Source organism: Phycodurus eques, chromosome 2 (genome assembly GCF_024500275.1).
Source record: "Phycodurus eques isolate BA_2022a chromosome 2, UOR_Pequ_1.1, whole genome shotgun sequence".
Lineage (NCBI taxonomy): Eukaryota > Metazoa > Chordata > Actinopteri > Syngnathiformes > Syngnathidae > Phycodurus > Phycodurus eques.
The window spans coordinates 1,860,887-1,879,029 of NC_084526.1; the positions used below are offsets into that span (position 1 = coordinate 1,860,887).

General features: G+C 44.7%; 3 protein-coding genes across 5 annotated transcripts; 2 read left to right on the forward strand and 1 right to left on the reverse strand.

The window, feature by feature from the left end:
- The first annotated feature begins 343 nt into the window (after positions 1–343).
- On the forward strand, positions 344–2,679 carry LOC133418204 (gastrula zinc finger protein XlCGF17.1-like). Its single transcript, XM_061706666.1, has 2 exons — positions 344–782; positions 1,746–2,679. The coding sequence occupies exons 1-2, from the start codon at positions 692–694 to the stop codon at positions 2,672–2,674; spliced, it is 1,020 nt and encodes a 339-aa protein (XP_061562650.1). The 5' UTR covers positions 344–691; the 3' UTR covers positions 2,675–2,679.
- Positions 2,680–5,506: 2,827 nt separating this feature from the next.
- Positions 5,507–12,339, forward strand: LOC133418153 (gastrula zinc finger protein XlCGF17.1-like). Of its 3 annotated transcripts, XM_061706595.1 has the most exons (4): positions 5,507–5,888; positions 8,765–9,067; positions 10,738–10,927; positions 11,017–12,339. In XM_061706595.1, exons 1-3 carry the CDS (start codon positions 5,798–5,800, stop codon positions 10,785–10,787), a joined length of 444 nt encoding a protein of 147 aa, XP_061562579.1. In that variant the 5' UTR covers positions 5,507–5,797; the 3' UTR covers positions 10,788–10,927; positions 11,017–12,339. The 3 variants fall into 3 exon arrangements, with proteins under 3 accessions (XP_061562579.1, XP_061562562.1, XP_061562571.1); XM_061706578.1 differs by having other exon boundaries at positions 8,765–10,927; XM_061706587.1 differs by lacking the exon at positions 11,017–12,339 and having other exon boundaries at positions 8,765–11,007.
- On the reverse strand, positions 9,784–14,453 carry LOC133418279 (uncharacterized). Its single transcript, XM_061706812.1, has 3 exons — positions 13,939–14,453; positions 12,593–12,844; positions 9,784–11,381 (listed from the first exon to the last, which is right to left on the reverse strand). The coding sequence occupies exons 1-3, from the start codon at positions 14,060–14,062 to the stop codon at positions 10,945–10,947; spliced, it is 813 nt and encodes a 270-aa protein (XP_061562796.1). The 5' UTR covers positions 14,063–14,453; the 3' UTR covers positions 9,784–10,944.
- Between the last annotated feature and the right edge of the window lie 3,690 nt (positions 14,454–18,143).

Consider the following 18,143-nt stretch of genomic DNA (forward strand, 5'->3'; position numbering starts at 1 on the left):
CTTTGTTCGCAGATTCTTCTTCTTCTTGGCAAATACCGTTTTTTGGAGCATTCTCGCCTCCTACTGGTATGGCGTATAATAATAATCGCGACAATAAATAAACTTCCTGACTGGATCTGTTGCCCTTATTTGGTCATTGTGAAGTTTAAAAATATGAGCGAGTGAGAGCGAAGGCTAATCGAAGACGAGTAATGTACGAATTTCTTTTAGTTTTAGTTGAAGTTTTATTTGGGGAAAACAAACATTTGGATTGTAAACCATTGCAATCATATTTACAGATGAGTTAGCAGTAGTGAGCAAACCGAAGAAGAAGAAGACAAGAAGAAGAAGAAGAAGACAAGAAGCGAAACAAATAACAAGAAGATTTTTGTCCAAGTGACTTTGCCGTACTCCTTCTTTTGCAGCGCTACTCGTTTATTTTGCTTTTAGATTTTTTTACGCTTGACGCAACCACACGAGCGTCACCAAATCTATCTTTCCGAATAAGTCCTTGACCGTAACGGATAGTCGACGCAGTGCGTCCATTTCCACTTCAGCGGATTGAAACACGATTTGTTTCCTTTTGCGTGTTTTGGTGCCCGTTAGCATCTTCGCTCGCTAGCCGCGAACGAAGAAGAGACCGCTTTATTATTATTATTTTTATTATTTTTAATTTATTCATTTATTTAACATCGCAAGTTGGGGAGCGAACATGTCTGCGAAACGCGTGAAAGAAGAAGAATGGAAGGAGGAACTTTGTGGGGAAAAAGAGGAGAAGGAGCGACAACAACTGAACAGAACGGGTTTGTTCAAGTCCTACTCTCACTTGTTTGGAAACTTCCGTTTTTTTTTTTTTTTTTTTTTTTTTTTAACAATATCTCAGTGTTCATTTCGTATTTTTTTTTTTTTTATAATTTTTTTTAATCGCATACATTTACACGAATACCTTTTTCATTGAATCTAATTGTTTCATATTGGTATCAATTCAAATGAAATTCCAGCCCTTGAAAAAAAAAAAAAAAAACATGATAAGTTAAACTAGTTTCACAAAGTCAAACTGAAGAAGTGCTGTTGTGTTCAGGTTTTGGAAGTGTATCTTTTTAAGGGCGTGGCCTAGAGAAAGATGTCATTACAGACAGCATGAGGACATTCAATAAATGTTGATCATCTGGCAAATTTCTCAGTGATAACATAAAAAAAAAAAAAAAAAAAAAAAAAAAAACATCGAATCAGCACCGCAATGGCGATGGTACCCGATGTTGATCAGAACAACATCGGTTGCCTGGGTAACATGATTGAAAATGTGGCCATGTAAGATTGACTGGAAGATCATCACATATTTCCAGCACCCAGCCCTGTAAGCACTCAAAATCTTTTATGTATTGTAGTATGTATGTATTGATAAAAAAAGGAGACAGGAACAAAAGCACAGTTATTTTTTTCAAATCGCGTCAAAGTTTTTGACGTGGAAAATATAAAATAATACGAGGGGGCCGAGCTTTGCCTGCCAGCTAACCCTGTTAGCTTATTGGTGACGATATCCCCCGGTGCCGACGTCACTGTATCTCGGTTTTAGTAAAAAAGGAGCGTTGTCATTATTATTATGATTAATATTCTTCAAAATTGATTGCGGTAACACCTGAATTTCACCTCTGGGGATCAATAAATGATACCATAAACATTGCCAAAACGTGTCGACACAATAATACAAAACATCAGAATGAGACTTGACGGAGCAAACGTGTTTGTCTTCTTGTGTCCCGCAGACGTCGGTGAGGAAGATCTTCGCCCTGAGAAGCAGGAAGCGGCGACGCCGCACATTAAAGACGAAGAGCAGGAGGGTGACATCGGCAAGTCTCCACTGACTGGCGTCGCTTTGAAGAGTGAAGAAGACGACGGAGACCGCTGCGCAGGACCCCCATCGCACAGCCTCTCGGCTCCACTCTCAGATAGTGGCGACATCACGTCACACTCTTCTAATGGTGAAGATGATGATGAACAACAACACTCCAAAGGTCACGCTGACAACAAATGTGACAAAACGTTTGACGACGAGTTGTTGTTGAAAGCACACACAAGAAGCCATACTGGAGAAAAAACTTTGACCTGCTCAGTTTGTGGTAAGAGGTTCATTCAGAAGGGAGATTTGACAAGACACACAAGAACACACACCGGTGAAAAACCTTTTGCCTGCTCACTTTGTGGTAAAAGATTCTCTTCCAGCAAATACTTAAAATTGCACACAAGGACACACACAGGAGAAAAACCTTATACCTGCTCCGTTTGTGGTAAACGATTCTCAACAAATACACATTTAACAAGACACGCAAAAACACACACTGGAGATAAACCATTTGCTTGCTCCATATGTGGCAGAAGATTCACTCAGAAGGTAGATTTAACAAGACACACCAGAACACACACCGGCGAGAAACCTTTTCCCTGCTCCGTTTGTGGTAAACGATTCACGATGAAGAAAAATTTAACAATACACACGAGAATACACACCGGCGAGAAACCTTTTGCTTGCTCGATATGTGGGAAAATTTTTACTCAAAAGCCGAATTTAAAAACGCACACAAGAACACACGCTGGAGAGAAACCATTCAGTTGCGGCGTGTGTGATAAAAGTTTTTTCCAGAAGCATCATCTTGAACGACACAAGTGTGCCGGGGTCAATAAATATGCGCAATAAACTGAAGACACAGAGGCTGCGTTGGGAATCATTGACTCATTTCCTATTCCCAAATCACTATCGGGATTTTATATCGTGGACTATATCGTTGACTACACTTGGAGTAATTCTGAATGCGAAAGTTAGGAGAGAAGGTTGCTGATCGTGTTTTAGAATGAAGAACAATGGAAAGGCCGCCACCGTCGCCGAGGCCGGGTGAGGAGGCGGCGGGGTTCCCGGTCGGCCGTCTGGATCCCGCCTTTGCTGAGTATTTAGGAGAAGTGCCCTCTTGAGCTAATACAGCCGTGAGTCTTTCTGGGAATGATGCAAAAAGTTTTTCACACCTGGATTTGGGGATCCTCTGCCATTCCGCCTTGCAGACCCGCTCCAGTTCTGCAGGTTGGATGGTGAACGTTGGTCGGTGGGCCGCCATTTTCAGGTCTTTCCGGAGATGCTCCGTTGGGTTTAAGTCAGGGCTCTGGCTGCGCCATTCAAGAACAGTCACGGAGTTGTTCTGAAGCCACTCCTTGGTTATTTTAGCTGCGTGCTTAGGGTCATTGTCTTTTTTGAAGGTGAACCTTGGGCCCAGTCTGAGGTCCTGAGCGCTCTGGAGAAGGTTTTGGTCCAGGATACCCCTGTACTTGGCCGCATTCATCTTTCCTTCGATGGCAACCGGTCGTCCTGTCCCTGCAGCTGAAAAACACCGCCACAGCGTGATGCTGTTGGGTCTGTATTGGACAGGTGATGAGCAGTGCCTGGTTTTCTCCACACATGCCACTTAGAATTAAGGCCAAAAAGTTGTATCTTGGGCTCATCGGACCAGAGAATCTTATTTCTCACCATCTTGGAGTCCTTCAGGTGTCTTTTTTTTTTTTTTTTTTTTTAGCCAACTCCATGCGGGCTTTCGTGCGCCTTGCACTGAGGAGAGGCTTCCGTCGGGCCGCTCTGCCAAAAAGCCCCGACTGGCGGAGTTGCCGCAGTGATGGTTGACTTTCTCGAACTTTCTCCCATCTCCCGGCTCCATCTCTGGAGCTCAGCCACAGTGATCTTTGGGTTCTTCTTGACCTCTCTCACCGAGGCTCTTCTCCCCAAGTTGCTCAGTTTGGCCGGACGGCCAGCTCTAGGAAGGGTTCTAGTCGTCCCAAACGGCTTCCATTTCAGGATTATGGAGGCCACTGTGCTCTTAGGAACCTTAAGTGCAGCAGAAATTGTTGTGTAACCTTGACCAGATCCGTGCCATGCCACAATTCTGTCTCTGAGCTCTTCAGGCAGTTCCTTTGACCTCATGATTCTCATTTGCTCTGAGAGGGTCAGGGTTAAATGGTATAAGGTCTTATATGGACAGGGGTGTGGCTTTCCTCATCAAGTCCAATCAGAATAATCAAGCGCAGCTGGACTCCGATGAAGGTGGAGAACCATCTCCAGGATGATCAGAAGAAATGGACGGCGCCCGAGTTCAATATACGAGTGTCAGAGCAAAGGGTCTGAATACTTCTGGCTGTGTGACCTTTCAGTTTTTCTTCTTTCATAAATCTGTAAGAATTTCAACAATTCCGTTTAGTTCTGTCAATATGTGTATGAGGGAAAAACGAACTTAAATGATTTTAGCAAATGGCTGCAATATAATAAGGAGTGAAAAATTTAAGGGGGTCTGAATACTTTCCGTACCTGAGTTACTGAGTCGTCAAAGGTTACCGGTAATGTGATAATGTTGTAAAAAATACGATATACTATATGTACAAGCAGCACATCGACTGTCCGACCAGGGAAAATAACGTTTTGGAACACTGCTATACGACGCTAAAAAACGCGTACCGTGCCAAACTTCGTGCAGCACTGGGCTCGTCCGATCACTGCTTAATTCACTTCACACCGACGTACAGGCAAGAACTTAAATGCGCAAAGCCGACAGTGAAAACAGTGAAAAAGTCGTCGGCCTCATCGAGGACGGTGACGAGTCTGCATATCGACAGGAAGCGGAGCTGCGGTGCGGCCGACGCAGCAATAGCAATAGTCCGGCGCAGTGACCGTTGTGCAAAGGGCGCCGAGACTTCAAGGGAGTAGTGCGATCGTCTGGGACAATGTCGATTGTGCAAATGGTGCAGATACTCCTCAATCAGTGTGCAAATGGAGCAGATGCTACTCTGGCATGAGTGGCCAGTATTGGCCATTCAAACTGCTCTGAGTACGAGAGGACTCTGCATCTTTTTTGCGCGATTTTAACAAAATAAAGAACTAAATACATTTGTACCGGCATCACCAGATTACTCGCAACCTTTTATTGCTCAGTGACTGTTTTTTTTTTCTCTCTCAATGTCTTTATGTTTCCAAAGTGTTCTCTGTCAATTGACCAGACGGTTGTCGTCCTCGAGCGGCTCCAACGACCGGAGACAAATTCCTTGTGTGTTTTTGAGACATACTTGGCAAATAAAGAGGATTCTGATATCTATAAATAAAGAAATAAGCAACTTATTACATGTGGAACAAATAGATCACGATAGATAAAGGTGTCTTAAAATGAAAGGAACGATTCGGGAACATTTTGAGAAACTGCAAAAACAATTATGAATTAACACATTTGAATGAGATTAAATTATTCTCATTGTAAAACGGGAGCAACAACAACGGAATCAGTTGTGATGGGTAAAGATTTGAGAGCGACAGAATAAAGAGAATATTTTCTTTATTGATGAAAACCAACAATTGAAGCATGTGGTGGCGGTAAGTTCCTATAAATTATGAGAAAACCGCCGTAAAAACAAACAAACAACAAAAACAAAGGACAACAAACTAGCAAATTATAAAATGTGTCCAAGTGGTGTTGCCGTACGACGTGTTTTGCAGTGTGACGCTGTTGCGGTTTAGCAAGCACACGAGCTTCCCTCGATCATTTTTTCCGAATTTGTACTTAGGCGAAGCGTCGACGCAGTACGTCCATCTCCTCTTAACTGCACTAAAAACAACATTTGTTCCAATTTCTTGTCCGGGTGAACTCGTCTCGGTGCTCACTCGACGCTTGTCGCGTGAGTTTAGCTTAGCTTATCTTAGCCTAGCTTAGCTGGTTAGCCGCTAACAAAGAAGCGAGAGGCCCTTTGGCTCAGCGGACATCACGTGTCGGGGGTCATCGCGCGAGAATGCGCGAGAATGTGCGCAAGAACGACGGCAAAGTGCAAGGGGGAACTTTGTGGGGGCAAAGAGGAGAACGAGCGACAACAAATCGGGTCCCACGCAGCAGGTTTGTTTGTTCACGTCCTACTCTCATTTCATTAGTAACGACTAAATCAATTCAGTATATATATATATATATATATATATATATATATATATTTGACATCATAATCACTGACGATTACATCATTGTTTCCATTTTAAAAAAATCTATCTGTATGACAACTTTATTCCCCCCCAATTAAAGTTAAACACCATTTACCACAACTCTTTGTTACGTTTTTTTTTTTTTTTTTTAAATAAACAACAACAACAACAACAAAAAACCACTTTGGAGTAGAAAAACATGAAAACACACGAAAACACACACAGTTACAAAGCGCTTTCACAAACGCGTGCCAAATTGAGACGGATTCAAAAGGTTTCAAAAGATTCATTGTTTGTTCTGTAACTCTGTTTTTGTTGCCCATGTTGTGTCTTTGTTTTTTTTGGGACCCCATCGAAAACGAGATGCTTGCATCTCAAGGGTTTAATCCTTAAATACATTCAAATTCAAATATGTAGATGAGTTTTTAGCGAGTTTTTAGTTTCACGCTCGTGTTGTCCAAATGTGCTGGTGATGTGTCGTCAAATAATACTTTCAGGATGCAAGTTCTTACGGCTGCTAGAGAGGTGGGTAACCTGCGTAGTTTATTATTATTATTATTATTTTTTTTTTTTTAACTCCGCAGTCTCACTGGCCCAAAAAAACCCAATAGCTTGAAGGCATCCCTCACCGCATCTTATGTTCTTAAAAAGAATATTTATTATAATTATTATTATTATTCAAAATAAATGCAGCCCTATGGGGGGCACAAGCCAGTGCCCGGATAAATGCAGAGGGTTGCGTCAGGAAGGGCATCAAGGGCTTCAAACTTTGCCAAACAAATAGGAGCGTTCATCCAAAGAATTCCATACCGGATCGGTCGTGGCCCGGGTTAACAACGTCGGGCACCGTTAACCTGCAGGGCGCCGGTGGAAATTCAGCGACTGTGGCTCGAAGAGGAAGGAGAAGAGGAAAGCACAGAGCCTAGAACTGTATGTGGGGACTTTGAATGTAGGGACTATGACGGGAAAATATCAGGAGTTGGTTGACATGATGATAAGGAGAAAGGTTGATATATTTTGTGTCCAGGAGAGCAGGTGGAAAGGCAGTAAGGCTAGAAGTTTAGCGGCAGAGTTGAAATTATTTGACCGTGGTGGAGATGGGAAGAGAAATTGAGGAGGGGTTATTTGAAAAGAAGAGTTGATGTACCGTTCGATCTACGTTCCTACCCTCACCTATGGTCACGAGCTGTGGGTCGTGACCGAAAGAACAAGATCCCGGATACGAGCGGCCGAAATGAGTTTCCTCCGCAGGGTGTCCGGGCTCTCCCTTAGAAGCTCGGTCATCCGGGAGGAGCTCAGAGTCGAGCCGTTGCTCCTTCACATCTAGAGGAGCCAGATGAGGTGGCTGGGGCATTTGATTCGGATGCCTCCCGGACGCCTCCCCGGTGAGGTGATCCGGGCACGTCCCACCGGGAGGAGATCCAGGGGACGACCCAGGACACGCTGGAGAGGCTACATCCTTCGGCTGGCCTGGGAACGCCTCGGGATCCCCCCGGGAGAGATGGATGAAGTGGCTGGGGAGAGGGAAGTCTGGGCGTCCCTGCTAAAGCTACTGCCCCCGCGACCCGACCTCGGATAAGCGGGAGAAAATGGATGGATGGAGTTGGCTAAGAATGTCTTGGAGGTGAAAAGAGTACCAGATCGAGTGATGAGGCTGAAACTTGAACTTGAGGGTGTTATGTGTCATGCGATTCGCGGCGATGCCCCTCAGGTAGGATGCGACCGAGAGGGGAAAGAGAAATTCTGGAAGGAGCGAGACGAAGTAGTTCTGAGCATCCCACACAGAGAGAGAGAGAGTCGTGATTGGTGCAGATTGTCATGGACATGTTGGTGAAGGAAACATGGGGCGATGAAGAAGTGATGGGGAAGTACGGCATCCAGGAAAGGAACTCGGAGGGACCGATGGTGGTAGACTTTGCAAAAAGGAAGGAAATGGCTGGAGTGAACACTTTTTTTCCAGAAGAGGCAGGAACATAGGGTGACCTACAAGAGCGCAGGTGGATTACATCTTGTGCAGACGATGTCATCTGAAGGAGGTTACCGATTGTAAGGTAGTGGGAGGGGAGAGTGTGCTGTGGAGGTTTGGAGAAACGGGTCCAAGCAGGTCGGAACGGGTGGAGGAAGGTGTCAGGTGTGTTGTGTGACAGAAGTGTCTCTGCTCGGATGAAGGGCAAAGCTTAGAAGACGGTGGTGAGGCCGGCCGTGACAGACGGATTAGAGACAGTGGCACTGAAGAGACAACAGGAAGGAGGTGGCGGAAACGAAGATGTTGAGGTTCGCTCTCGGAGTGACCAGGTGGGATAGGAAGAGAAACAAGCTCATCAGAGGGACAGCCGAGGTTCGATGTTTTGGAGACAAAAGTTAGAGAGAGCAGACTTGGATGGTTTGGACACGTCCAGAGGAGAACTAGGTGAGTATATTGGTAGAAGGATGAGGAGGAGGGTGGAGCTGCCAGGCGAGAGAGCGAGAGGAAGAGCAAAGAGTAGGTCGACGGATGGCGTGAGGGAAGACATGAGGGCAGTTGGTGCTGGAGAGGAGGATGCAGGAGATAGGGTTACGTGGAAAAGGAGGACGCGCTGTGGCGACCCCTACAGGGACGAGCCCAAAGGAAAAGAAGATTATTCAAAATTGACTGCTTTAGCATCAGAATTTCATAAATACAATAAATACAATTGTAAACATTGCCAAAAACGTGTCCATACAATATTACACAACATCTAAGTCACAACATGAGATTTGACTGCGCAAAGCTTGACTTTACCAAACCATGTGAGTGTTTCTTCTTGTGTCCTGCAGATGTCTGTGAAGATCTTCGTCCTGAGCAGCAGGCGCCAGAGTCCCTCCACATCAAAGAGGAAGAGGAGACACTACAGCCTCCTTCCATTAAAGAAGAGGTGCTGGAGCCCCATCACATTAAAGACGAAGAGCAGGAGGACGAAATCACCAAGTTTCCATTGACTGGTGTCCTTCTAAAGCGTGAAGATGATGATGAAGACCACCACAGAGGAAGCCAATCGGACAACCTCTTGGCTCCACTCTCAGATAGTGACAACATAACGTCACACTCTTCTGACGAAGATGATGATGATGATGATAATGGTGATGATTATGATGATGAACAACACTCGAAAGATGATATATGCGACACTGACAACAAATTCATCCAGTGTTCTCACTGTGACAAAACATTTGACAAAAAATCATTGTTGAAAGCACATACAAGAACGCATACTGGAGAGAAACCTTATGTTTGCTCAGTTTGCGGTCAAAGATTCTCTCGAAAAATACATTTGACAAATCACACAAGAACACACACTGGAGATAAACCATTTACCTGCGCAGCTTGTGGTCAAAGATTTTCTATTAAGGCAAATCTGATCAGGCACACAAGAACACATGATGGAGAGAAACCTTTTACTTGCTCAATTTGTGGTCGACGATTTACTCAGAATGGAGATTTAAGAATACATGCAAGAACACACACTGATGAGAAACCATTTTCCTGCTCAATTTGTGGTAAAAGATTCACTGTGAAGAAAAATTTAACAAGACACACAAGAACACACACTGGTGAGAAACCTTTTGCTTGCTCAGTTTGTGGGAAAATGTTTAACAGAAAGACAAATTTAACAACGCACACAAGAACGCACGCTGGAGAGAAACCATTCAGTTGCAGTGTATGTGAAAAAAAATTCTTTCGAAAGTATCAGCTGAAGAAACACAAGTGCGCTAGTGAGAAGAGCAGCTGTCAATAAAGTTCCAAAATAAACCGGAGAACCTGAGGCTACGTTGGGAATCGTCGACTCATTGCCGACTTCTGAATCACAGGGATATTTCTATAGTGGACTATATTGTAGGTAATTCGGAGAAATTCTAGAAGCAAAACTATTGAGAGATTGAAAGTTAATGCTCATCTGTAAGAATGAGGAACTATGTGGAAAAAGATATGAAGCCTAAAATAAGCAAATGTGAAGTAAATGGGGTGACACAGTACAGTGCTGTGGAAAAAAAGCATTTGCCCCGTTCTCAAATTCTTTTTATTTTTGATTTTTTTTTTGGATAGTTTGCCCACTTTAATATTTAAGATCAAATATTTTTTTTTTTAACAAAAACTACTCATTCCCAATTATTTAGGGCCGAATTCTAAATAATTAAACAATGATTGATTCAAATAGACAAAACAACGTCAAAAGTGTATTCAGTTTCGTTTATATTCAACCAACCAATTACGCAATGAGAGATGAATACAAAATAAATAAAATGAAGAAAATATATTTAATGAACCTAAATAAAATGAAGAAAATATATTTAATGAACCTATCTCAGGACAATTGGCTACATGAACAAATATGTGTGAGTCTTGATATTGTCAATGCTCGGCGGGGCACATTATTACGTGTGTTCATTGCCATTGACGGCTTCAGAAGTCAAACATCCATGTTAACTGGGGAGGCTGGCAGTGAATGAGTTCAATAAAGTGTCGGGTACTTTCCAAACCCCTGAATTGGACGGCTCCCGGTCTGAGTAGCAGAATGCATCACGATTTAATAAAACATAAAATACGGGTTCATCGAAATGATTTCCCCTTTTTTCTCGCCGCGACGTGGGCGAGCAGGTGAATATTGGCTTGATTGGGTTGGCAAGAGTGGACACGAGTGACAGATTTGCATGACGCTGTGATATAAAAGCTGCGGGCAAGAGAAAAATTGTCTGAGCGTCATACGTTTAATTATGCCACTCGCTTCATCGGTTCTCTTTAACTGTCACAGAACTGGGCCGCACGTGGCCAGGGATGCGACGCAACTCATCTGTCGCATAGTGACCAATGACCCCGTGCACCACACAGCTTCCCTTCGCTCTCCCGGTGGCTGTAAAAGTGAAGGCGGTTGGGGCGCTACTTCCATCTTTAGAATCTGGAATCCGGTTTCATGAACGCGGCGTCAACACGTGAGGACAAAAGTAATTGTGTTTATTCATCAGCAATTAGTTCCACGACTCCCCCCGCCCGCTTTTCCACTCGCCACTCTCTGCCCCCGTCTTCTTCGCAGAGACCGCCTGGGCTGGACCGGGTTCTGCGCCGGCCGCGGAGCCAGCTGCTCTGCGGCATCAGCGATCTGTTGGAGGGTGCCGTTGATGGACGTAAGCAGCGGGAGAACGTCGCTCTGGAGGCTCCGGAGGTGGGTATTGAGTGTGCCGAGCTCCTGCTCCAGCATCTCAAACCCACCTCGCTGGAGATCCAGGAACGGAGCGTTCACCCGCCGCCAGTTCCCCCGCCGTCTAACTCGTCTTCGGCCGGCCGGCCGCCGGTCGGTTACATCCCCGCTGCCGTCCGCCGTCACCTCGCCGCTTCCGCCGACCCCCGCGTCGTCTTCATTCTGCTCGGCCCCCGGAACTCGGGACACTGCGGAGGGAGCTGACACATTGCACAATGACATACGCTGAACAAAAACAGAAACACAACACTTTGGTTTTTGCTCCCGTTTTTCGACAACCTGATCAACTAACTACGCGGAGGAGATGTGTTGCGCTGCGTGAGGCAAATTGTGGTCACGCCAGATACTGACTGGTTTTCTGACCCCCACAATAAAGCACAACTGCACGTTTCAGAGTGGCCTTTTATTGTGGCCAGCCTAAGGCACACCTGTGCAATAATCATGCCGCCACACCTGTGAGGTGGGATGGATTATATCGACAAAGGAGAAATGCTCACTAACACAGATTTAGACTCGATTTGTGAACAATATTTGAGGCAAATTGCCTTTTGTGTATGTAGAAACAATTTTTGATCTTGAAGTCCAGCTTGCGGAAAATGGGAGCAAAGACAAAAGTGTTGCATTTCGATTTTTGTTCAGTGTAGTTGGTGGAAACACCTGCCGACTTTATCAGCGCGCTATTTATGATGTGCTAATAGTCTTTTCACTTTCTACGTGTGGTATGAGGTCATCACCAGGTGACTCTATTGAAGAAGGTCCCCGCCCACATTGTCCAGGTCCCCGCCCACAACTCAGCGATGAGGCGGGCTCGACACGGTTTTGGTCATTTTCGTCATCTGCACCACTTGCGCACTGACTGAGGAGTATCTGCACCATTTGCACAATCGACATTGTCCCAGATGATCGCGCTCCTCGTCACTTTAAACCGCCTGCACTCCTTGACGTCTCGGCGCCCTTTGCACAATGTTCATTGCACCGGACTATTGCAATATTATTATCATTTGAACTGCATGTTTTTGCCCAATTTGTCCAAAAAATAAATAATTTGTACCGGCATTACCAGATCACTGTGTTTTTTTTGCCAATGTCTTTCTGTCAACAAAGTGTTCTCTGTCAATTGACTCTGTCTTTCTAATGTGTGAAAAGCAAAAGGTTTCTCACCAGTGTGTGTTCTTCAATCTGCCTTCTGAGTGGAAATGTTTACCACAAATTGAGCAGGCCAAATGTCTTCTTCAGTGCGCATTCTTGTATGCTTTATAATTTTCTTTCAAGAAAATCTTTCACCGCAAGCCGAGCCGGCAAAAAAGGGTTTTCTCCGGCGCGTGTGCTTTCAACAATCACTTGCTATGAAAGGTTTTGTCGCAGTGAGAACATCTCGCACGTTTGCTGTCAGTGTGGCATGTCGTATCACCTGTAGAATGTTCATCCGCATCATTGTCAGAAGAGTGCGACGTTATGTCGTCACTATCCGAGAGCGGAGCTAAGAGGCCGTCGACTTGGGGTCCGGCGCAGCGGGCTCCGTTAACCTCTTCGCTCTTCACAGTGACAGCAGGCGATGGAAACTTTGTGATTTCATCCTCGTGCTCTTTCACGTGGGGCAGCTCTTGCGCATCTTCCTCTTTGATGTGGGGGGGCTTTGGCTCCTGCCGCTCAGGACCAAGATCTGCAGAGGACAAAAAGACAATAAACACATGGCAGGCTTTGCTCAAGTTGTGACTTTGATGATGTGCATCATCATTACACGTGTTTGGCACTATTTACGATAGCTTTCATCAGTGGAATTTGTCTTCGGTAGTTGGAGCCGCTCTCGTACTTCAGCAAACGATCCACAAAATCTACATTTCGGATGCAAAACGTCAAGCACGGAGAGTCTTTGCGCAACGCGAGGGTACGTATCAATGTTTGCAGCTTTGCTAGCAGAGACTCCGACTCCTTTGAGGGCTCGCCGTCGGTCAAACTTTTGTATTTGTTCCTCATGTCTGATGATGATGTGGCAATTCAGATTGTAGTCCTCGAACACAGCTACCAGTGTTCCACAAACTAAGCACACGGCTTCACCTTGGACGCTACCGTCGGTATCAACTTTTCTTTCTTTAGCACCGGCTGACCTTTTTATGGGATAGTCAGCAGGCAAGTGCTCGCTGCACCACCTGTTGCCGCCCGCGGGCGGCGCATGCGGACACGTTCGGCAAAAGCAACACGCAGAATAAATAATTGTCTGTCACAGCCATTTTGAAATTGAATTTGTCGAACTGAATCTGAAATGATCAAGCTAAATGTGGAAATGTATCATTTGAATTTTCATTGCGGATAAAAAAAAGAATTCGTACATTCACTTTCAAGTTTATTGGACTTCAGTTCCGAACGAATACGTTCCATTTCAAACCATACTGTGCGGCTTTTAAATGCAGCGTTTCAAACGAAACAATCCAAATTCAACGGATGTTTTCCCAATTCAGTTTTTGAATGCAACTGCTCAAGTGCAGAAATTCAAATTCATATTTCAACCCATACCGTGAGCCTAAATCTACACTACTGACATGCATATAAGAAACCTTCACACTTTGTAATATTTCTTACAATGAGACTTATAACAATAAAGATACACGGTCCACATTTTTCAAGAGCGCCTAAGGACTATTTGCTCTGAGTTCGGCGCTTGTATCCCAATTTGGAAGAGTGTTTCGGTGAACAGTTGCACATACGTGACTTATCTGTGCCAATAGGGACGGAAACAAGAGTAACACGTGACCCAACCTGCTGCGTGTGACGAGTTTGGCGGTTGCAGCTTGCAATCGGCGCCCAGTCGTTGCCGTTCGCTCACTTTCGTCCGACAAATTTCATCCGCGCACTCTTCGTCCTTCACGCTTTTTTCACACATTTCTGTCTGCTGAGCGACGCGTCGCTTACAACGGCGTCACTTTGTTGGCTTCGAGCAAGCTAAGCTAAGCTAAACTGAGCTAAGCTAAACTTCCGCTCGCTTGAGAAGCTTGAACGTCCGCACGCGAAGATTTAACAAGTGCTTGCTTTTTCCCCGGCAAGCAAGTAGTCGTGGACGTCCGGTGTCGAGGCTTCTGAGCGTTGCGTTCAAGTACTGATTCGGGGAGAAAGATGCAACGAAGCGACGCGTTCGCGCGTGCTCACGTACGGCACTGCCGTAAAGCTGAAGCGGAAGTTGTCGCGATGTCTCGCACCAGCTTGTGCAATTAACGACGTCACTGCGCGCGCGGATTTTCGACAACAAATCGAGACATTAACTAATCAATAGGAGGCGGGGGCGCATGCGGGTCTTTGGACGGGGCGTGTTGTCACGTGACAGCGGAACTCGGAAGATTTGATTCGATCTTGACGAACGTGGAACAATGTCTTCTTTTGTGGGCATTTTCTAAAAATGGAACCGTCGTTCGTGATATTGAACAGCGGGGCGCTGTGACGTCACACGTCGTTATTTTCAACTCCTTCCACATTTGCCGCGAAGTTCCGCGTGAATTGCAACAGTGCCCCATTCAGAGCACGAACGACGTTGCGAACGAGACGCAATCAAGTCGTTATTTCTCTTCTCTCTTCTTCTCGTCGTAAAAAAACAAAAAGAGATGCTTGATTTTCATGGTCTCACCCATTTCAAATCAAATCGCACAGCCAGGGAACTATTTTGTGTTGCTTGGTAGTGAATGGTTGACCATTCCAAGTGTTTTATTCAAATGTATTAAGCTCTTTTGCTCATTTCACAAGAGTTCTGTTTCAGATATGTCTTCTCCTAATTGGATATATTTTGATCTTTTACCTTCTGACCGTTTTTTTCCCCGTTTCTCTTATTTTTTGGGTGTATTTCTTAGTATGTTTTCACATTTCTCACTCTTCCCCCACCACCCCTCTCCTTCATGCACATATATTCGGTTTTACTTCGGCTAATCTGCATTCCTCTGCTTTCCAGCGCATGCCTCCACCTTTCTAACCCACCCGCAGGTCACAATGTCATCTGCAAACATCACGGTCCACGGGGATTCCAGTCTAACCTCATCTGCATCACCACTGCAAACAGGAAGGGGCTCAGGGGCGGATCCCTGATGCAGTCCCACCTCCACCTTCAATTCGTCTGTCACACCTCCCAGCACACCTCACCGCTGTTCTGCTGCCCTCGTACATGTCCTGTACCATTCGAACATACTTGCCTGCCACTCCGGACCCCCGCATACAGTACCACAGTTCCTCTCCGGGTACTCTGTCATAGGCTTTCTCCAGATCTCCAAAGACACAATGTAGCTCCTTCTGACCTTCTCTGTACTTTTCCATCAACATCCTGTCCTCTGCTTATTTTCAGACACATCTATTACTTCTGCGCCATAGCGCTACATTTATATCACCACCTCAAACCCTCAAATTGCTGTTCCCTCTGATTCCACAGCTGTGTTTTTGGACTGAAATCTCCCCAGCGGGTGTCCCAAGCTTTCAAAGTCCGTACTGTAATCCTCACCATGGCTAGCAGAAGCCGCTTTGCTGCGTGACAGGAAGTGGAAACCTCTCGACGCCACTCCTCTTGTGTCCTGCGGACGTCAGCGAAGAGGATCTTCGCCGTGAGCATCAGGAGCTCGAGTCCCCTCATGTTGAAGAGGAAAAGGAGGATATCACCACGTTTCCATTGACTGTCATTGTGAAGAGCGAAGAAGGCGACGGAGACTACTGCGGAGGATCACAAGCAGATGGCCGCTCAGCTCCACTCTTAGATGGTGATGATATCACTTCACTTCTCTGATGATGATGACGAACACAACACATTGTTCTGTGAAGCAAAACTCTTCCACAAGTCATCGTTGAAAATGAAATTTGACTTTGCCAAAGCACGTTCTTGTCTTCTTGTGTCCTGCAGACATCAGTCAAGAATATCTTCGTCCTGAGCGACAGAGGCCAGACGCCCCACACGTGAAGGAGGAAGCGCAGGACGCTGATATCGCCAACGTTCCTTCGACTGTCAGTGTGAAGAGTGAAGACCATGACGAAAAAAAAAAAGGTGATGGAGGATCCCCAAACTGATAGCGTCTTAGCTCCACTATCAGAGAGTGATGACATGTCACATGCTCCGGATGATGATGATGATGACCACCAGCACACACTAAAGGTGATGTGATGTGTCACGCTAGCAACAACCGCGTGAAATGTTCTCAGTGTGACAAAAACCTTTTACAACAAGTCAACGTGGAAAAGACACACAAGAACACACGCGGGAGAAAAACCTTTTGCCTGCTCAGTTTGTGAGCAAAGGTTCGCTTCGAAAGACACATTTAACAGGAACACATGCATGTACATTCCTACACATGCGATGTAGGAATTTACAGTCTCCTCCAAAAGTATTGCAAGGGCAAGGGCAACTCCTTTGTTTCTGTGGCAAATGCAGTTTTCCCAAAGCCCAAAACAAACAAGCACCATCTCACGTTCAAGCAATCCATCACCCATCGGTCACATGGCCCAATACTTTTGCTCACTTGAACTTTAGGAACTTTTGTCGTCTGCCGTACTGCCCATAGAAGTTGTTATTATTGATATTATAAAAGATACTTTCTTCTCGTTATACAAGACTGACCGACGTTAATCTTTTGGTGATGAGCACCAAACATACATTGTGGAATTATGGCCAAAAGGCTAAGCTTGGTTTCCTCTGACCATAACAGATCCGATCAAATGGGTCTGTTTAAGATGAAATCTAAAAATAAGAGTATTTCAAACCAGGATGTGATCCTGATCCGAGTAAGATTGGGATATGATAGATTTGCTGATCCGATCCTACCGAGAATCCCGATCAAATACTGTTTTTGGGTACTTCAAGATTCCAAGATGGAGTTTAGGATAGTTTTTGATGCTAAAGATCACGAATATCCCGATCCTACTGGAAAGGTGGATTAAGCAAGGTTTCCAGATGGATATCGAAAGGTGATATGACACCGAATGCGTACGGCCTACGAAAACACTGACCGCCGTTTTCAATTTGAATTTCTTCCAGTTTTCCTGGGGAACAACCCTGGAATGCCAGCGTACCAATATGAGTTTGAAGGTGACTGCTTAATTACGAACACAGTCACATCCTCAGCTACAAGAGGGTGTGCACACTTGTGCAACAACATTGCATTCGTTGTTTATTATGAAAATACTTATTTTTTTTTGGACATTTGAACACGGGTGTGTAGACTTTTATATCCACTGGAGGACAGGTGTCAAACCCAAGGCCCGGGGGCCAGATCCGGCCCGCCACATGATTTTATTTTGCCTTTTTTTTCAAAGGCAAAATCATGTGTGTCACCTTCCATGACTCTTGTTCAAATCTGTACCAAAATTTCAAATTGTCATACATCAATAATGATAACGTTGAGACATTGTCAGCATTTTTGTGTTACCAAACATTAATAATACCCTTGATTTCTGATTCCGAAACTAGTTCGTACATTTTGTGTGTGAATATGATGAGGCGATGAAAGATTTTTATGCTTTCACAGTCATAACGGCCCTCTGAGGGAAACCGTAACGACGGTGTGCCCAGCGACAAAAATGAGTTTGAAACCCCTTCACCTCCTTTGCAATAGTTTGATAATTGACTGTGTTGTGATTGTGTTAACAGAAATAAATACACGAGTTAAATGTATATTACTGTTTCTTCTGAATTGTGTGAAACAGTTTGGCGATGTGTGCCCCTTTTTTTTTTTTTTTTTTTGGCAGAAAACAACTTAAAATAAGTCAACAATTAAAGTAAATCAAGTTGCGTTATAAGATACAAAAAAAAAACACCATGATAATTTAAAATAGCCCGTGCACGATACAACAACAACAAAAATAAAAACAATTTTTAAAAAAAACATCGGAACTTATGACAAATCATACCGTGAAATCGGTTGAAACGTAATAAAACAATAAAAACATAGCGTGACTTTAGAATTCCAGCAAGCTTTCCGCCAAGTACTTCCGGGTCATCTCGC

Bases quoted from the DNA above. Each gene is read 5' to 3' on its own strand.
- LOC133418204 (XM_061706666.1), top strand. From the start codon at position 692: ATGTCTGCGAAACGCGTGAAAGAAGAAGAATGGAAGGAGGAACTTTGT. The intron at 783-1,745 runs GTTTGTTCAAGT...TGTGTCCCGCAG, and splicing joins ACAACAACTGAACAGAACGG to ACGTCGGTGAGGAAGATCTT.
- LOC133418153 (XM_061706578.1), top strand. From the start codon at position 5,798: ATGTGCGCAAGAACGACGGCAAAGTGCAAGGGGGAACTTTGTGGGGGC. The intron at 5,889-8,764 runs GTTTGTTTGTTC...TGTGTCCTGCAG, and splicing joins AATCGGGTCCCACGCAGCAG to ATGTCTGTGAAGATCTTCGT.
- LOC133418279 (XM_061706812.1), bottom strand. From the start codon at position 14,062: ATGTGTGAAAAAAGCGTGAAGGACGAAGAGTGCGCGGATGAAATTTGT. The intron at 12,845-13,938 runs GTTGGGTCACGT...TGTCCTCTGCAG, and splicing joins AAACTCGTCACACGCAGCAG to ATCTTGGTCCTGAGCGGCAG. The intron at 11,382-12,592 runs GTGATACGACAT...GCAATGTGTCAG, and splicing joins TGCGGATGAACATTCTACAG to CTCCCTCCGCAGTGTCCCGA.